This window comes from Saprolegnia diclina, assembly GCF_000281045.1.
Source record: "Saprolegnia diclina VS20 unplaced genomic scaffold supercont1.129, whole genome shotgun sequence".
NCBI classification, from domain to species: Eukaryota; Oomycota; class Saprolegniomycetes; order Saprolegniales; family Saprolegniaceae; genus Saprolegnia; species Saprolegnia diclina.
In genome coordinates, this window is record NW_008246196.1 from 89,192 (window position 1) to 93,836 (window position 4,645).

Here is a 4,645-nt window from a genome sequence, read left to right on the forward strand (position 1 = left end):
GATGACACCGCTCTTGTAGTACTGCCACGCGTCGTTGCCGGCCTCGACCGCCACCGTCGTCGGTTGCTGCACAATGGCCTTCTCGAGGTTGGCCTCGCCCGGTGTCTCGACGTACGAACCGACTGCGAGAGGCTGCACCGCACATGTCTTGAGGCACTCGCCGTTCTTTTGCGTCGTGCCCGAGGTATACGGGTAGTCCTTGGTGAGGCAGAGACCGCCGTTGGTGCCCGCGATCCAGTTGAGGGCCTCCGCTTCGTAGCCACCTTGGCAACCGAACTGGTTCTTGGTCTCACAGCTCACGACCTGCTGCTCCGAGAGGTCAAGGAGCGAGCCGGTCGCAATGCAGTGGGCCGACTCGACGGCACCCGTGGCCGAGAAGGCCCAGCACGACCCGCACTTGCCCTGGTTCTTGATCGGGTTGACGCATGTCGACGTCGTCCAGTCGACGACGTCCGTGGCCGTTGACGCCGCGAGCGTGGCGTAGTCGACGTCCGCCGAACGGAGCACGCGCTTTCCGCGCTTGAACGAACGGCCGAGGAACACCTTGAACTCCTCGTGCGTGTAGAGGGCCATGGGGCCCAGACCAAACGTGGCGCTCGGTTGGGTCGCCGAGAGACCCGCAATCGCCTTGTTGGCCGACGCGAGACGCGTCAGAAGCTCTTCGGTCTGCGACGCGTTGACGCCCGACGGCAAAGACTCGGCGCCAAATTCATGAAGCCATGCGTTGAGCGGCGTTGTGAGCTGCGTGCGCTCGGCCGGCGTAAAGCTGGCCGAGACGGCGGTGGCGGCAAGCGTGGCGAGAAGGATGCGCTGCATGATCGAAGCAAGTTGGAAAGTGAGCATGAGACTAATTTTGGAGCGCCATCGAATCCGTGTGAAAGACAGAGCAACTGGGTTGGCGCAAGCTGACTCGGGGTCCACGATCCAGTATCAGATCTTAGGCCAGCGAAGGATGGTCGAGATGGGCTCTGTCGCTTCCCGGTGGGACGACGTTCGCCAAAAACTCAGCCGTTCACGCTGTCGAGCAAACATCTGGAGCGAACAGGTGGGTGGACCTACATACACAGAAATGGGTGTTGATCACTGAGCGTTGATGGACGGACAGGTATTCAAAACACCCAAGTCGTGCCTTGAACGAGACACTAAAAAGGACGGGAGCAACGTCGTTAAATTGGTAAATCGCGCTGGTAAAGGAAGCTGCATTTTGCAGAAGCACCGCATGAGGTGGTCCATGTAAACATGAGAGTGGGACACGGAAGTCCATGAGTTGGGGTGTAGTTGCCAGAGCTGCGATTCAGCGAGCGATGCACGGTAAACGTCACACGCGGCTGCTGCCGAAGCTGCTCGGCGCGTTCTTTAGAAGAAAACAAGAGTCATTCATGCATACCCACATACGAACGCGTTCTCGAAACCCTGGTTTGTGAAAGCATCGCAGCATCGCACCTTGTCTTGCAGTTTCTTGATAGGATCACTCTTGGTGCCTCTGATGCAAGGTCTGTGAACAGAAATAACGACGCGTCGACATCAACTACAGAAGCTACTACGGCACTCGTCTAAATGCTGTTACGTTCTCAATTACAATCCCAGCGATATGTGATTGAATTCACTAAAGTAGTACGTTCCCACTCTTGTCAGCCGCACGATGCGAGGATCACGAAGCGTCTGTTTCACGTCACATAACTAACTATTGCGCGCATGCAAATTCAAGTACCGGTACAGTAGCCGAACGCCTGCCTCTGCGCGGTGTACCCAATCGGAAGAACCGCCGTGCCGAAACCCGTTTGGGATTGGCCAAGAGGGCGCCGTAACTCGCTTAGCCTCGAAGGAAGCCCTCCCACAATAAATCACTCAAAACACGCACCTCGTCACGCGCCTCTCAACGCCACCGTGGGACAAAACAGAAAACCTGTAGGAAATAATATCTCAATAGACTCATTCCAACAACGTCACACAACTATGGACTTCGAGCTGGACTGTAGACCCAGAAATGTGAACTGAGAATCGTATCAGATCGACGCCACATCGCGATTAGCATGACCATTATTGCGTAGTACCGTTTTTGAATTTGATTCAAATGGGTGGTTGGGCCGCATCGCCCTTCCGAGAGCCATCTAACCAGAAAAACAATCCCTCGAGTATCCATTCGTCGAATGATACTTTTCATCGTTGGACTGACTCAGAACAGTGTAAAACCAAACCCAAGCACAGTTCTCGAATCAGATCTACCTTGCCCAGCTCGTATGACTTTTGTCAAGATCGCAACTGCAAACGTCGAGATCGCTGACTCGAAGAGTCTTCGTTGGTCTTTCTGGTGGTTTTCCCAGCCTCTGCCACGTCATTGGCTGTTTCCACCGTCAGTAGGCTTTTCCCCTCATATAAAGTATGAGGGTTTTGCCCTGTAGGAGTTTGTCTTGGAGTTTGTATGCCGCACCCGGAATATACGATATCACAGGTCGGGTCATTTGGAGCCTCTCGTGGCTTGACGTCGATTCCGCCACCCGACTGCACACATCTCTGTGTGCCTTTGTGTGGTTGTTTCTTCTTCCTCTTCTCTCCTCTCAGCCGAGTGTTTCACTTGCCGAGCTGCTAGTTTGTTAACTTTAAATAAACAGCGCTGCTCTCACGTGTGTGATTCGATGGCACTCGCAAAATGGTCATGCTTTCAACTGGACAAGGGAACTTTATACGGATAATGTTTTTAACCGGACAATGTACAGTTATATCCGTACAACCAGCGATATCTCGTTTCCTTGCCAGCCCAGATTGAAGTTGGATGCTCAGCTCACGCTCAGTGGTGTGCTTTAACATAGGATATCAAGCCTCTCTGCAGCTGTTGCTTATCCGAGTCAGCTTTCCCACGGCCCAATCTCTTGGTGTTCTTAAGCCCTCGGTAAAAAAGCTTTCTTTTAAATCGCGCTTGAATACACAGCCTCATGCCAACGTCTTCTCTTGCTCCAAGCATAGAAACAATGCTCATTTTCCAACTTGCTTCGATCATGCAGCGCATCCTTCTTACCACGCTTGCCGCCACCGCCGTCGCGGCCAGCTTTACGCCGGCCGAGCGCACGCAGCTCACAAAGCAGCTCAACGCATGGCTTCATGAATTTGGCGCCGAGTCTTTGCCGTCGGGCGTCAACGCGTCGCAGACCGAAGAGCTTCTGACGCGTCTCGCGTCAGCCAACAAGGCGATTGCGGGTCTCTCGGCGACCCAACCGAGCGCCACATTTGGTCTGGGCCCCATGGCCCTCTACACGCACGAGGAGTTCAAGGTGTTCCTCGGCCGCTCCTTCAACCGCGGAAAGCGCGTGCTCCGTTCGGCGGACGTCGACTACGCCACGCTCGCGGCGTCGACGGCCACGGACGTCGTCGACTGGACGACGTCGACATGCGTCAACCCGATCAAGAACCAGGGCAAGTGCGGGTCGTGCTGGGCCTTCTCGGCCACGGGCGCCGTCGAGTCGGCCCACTGCATTGCGACCGGCTCGCTCCTTGACCTCTCGGAGCAGCAGGTCGTGAGCTGCGAGACCAAGAACCAGGGAGGTTGCCAAGGTGGCGACGAAGAGGAGGCCCTCAACTGGATCGCGGGCACCAACGGCGGTCTCTGCCTCACCAAGGACTACCCGTATACCTCGGGCACGACGCAAAAGAACGGCGAGTGCCTCAAGACATGTGCGGTGCAGCCTCTCGCAGTCGGTTCGTACGTCGAGACGCCGGGCGAGGCCAACCTCGAGAAGGACATTGTGCAGCAACCGACGACGGTGGCGGTCGAGGCCGGCAACGACGCGTGGCAGTACTACAAGAGCGGTGTCATCACGACGTGCCCCGGCGACGAGTCGGACCACGCCGTCGTCGCGCTCGGGTATGGCGCCGAGAACGGCGTCAAGTACTTCAAGATCCGCAACTCGTGGGGCACCAAGTGGGGCGAACAGGGTTACGTCAAGCTCCAGCGCGGTGTCGGCGGCAAGGGTATGTGCAACGTCGCCGAGTTCCCGGCGTACCCCAAGATCAAGGGCACCCCCGTCCCGAAGCCGGCTTGCTAAGCCATGCGTTCAAGCTGCCAACACAGCCCGCCGTCGTAGTCACCACCGTGTTGACCAATCGTGCCGTATTCGCGGGGATATATACATTATGCTACGTGTTAAAAAATTCGAAGTCGTTTTATTGTGTGCGAGTGTTGCCCGCTGAAGCTGGACCCGAGTTATTAGAGACGCCAAGACATGTGATGCTCTAGTGGAAACAGATGTGTTGTTGTTGAAGTGGGACGTCTATTAAAATAGATACGTACATCAACGCTAAATCAAATCGTCGTACTTTCTTCGTTGTGTAGGCGCTGGTGCTGACCTTGATCTAGGTCGGCGGAGGCAGGAGCGCGATCCGCGGGACAAGGTGCCACTCTTGTTGAGCGAGGAGCCGGAGAAGGCGACGGAGAGCCATCTGCCCGGGCTTTTGAACGAGGCTGTGGTGCAAGTGCATTTGAGCGACACGCGCCGCCTTGACGGCAATCGTCCATGGAAGTATTGACATTTGTCACGTGCGTGATCAGTATTCGCGGTCCATCCGGATAGCTGACGTGGCACCCCGAGAGATCGATTGGCCTAATCGTACAGGCCAGGTACGACTACCGATGCTTTCGTGGTCGTCGTGG

The 4,645-nt window shown here is 56.0% G+C and overlaps 2 protein-coding genes across 2 annotated transcripts; one reads left to right on the forward strand and one right to left on the reverse strand.

Annotated features, from left to right (window-relative positions):
- Nucleotides 1-296: 296 nt before the first annotated feature.
- On the reverse strand, nucleotides 297-823 carry SDRG_16468 (hypothetical protein; the record flags this gene model as incomplete). The annotated part of the gene is made up of 2 exons (XM_008622680.1): nucleotides 356-823; nucleotides 297-303 (listed from the first exon to the last, which is right to left on the reverse strand). Exons 1-2 carry the CDS (start codon nucleotides 814-816, stop codon nucleotides 297-299), a joined length of 468 nt encoding a protein of 155 aa, XP_008620902.1. The 5' UTR covers nucleotides 817-823.
- A 2,093-nt stretch (nucleotides 824-2,916) lies between these two features.
- SDRG_16469 (hypothetical protein) lies at nucleotides 2,917-4,141 on the forward strand. The gene has a single exon (XM_008622681.1). The coding sequence runs from the start codon at nucleotides 2,934-2,936 to the stop codon at nucleotides 4,038-4,040; it is 1,107 nt and encodes a 368-aa protein (XP_008620903.1). The 5' UTR covers nucleotides 2,917-2,933; the 3' UTR covers nucleotides 4,041-4,141.
- The last annotated feature ends 504 nt before the right edge of the window (nucleotides 4,142-4,645 follow it).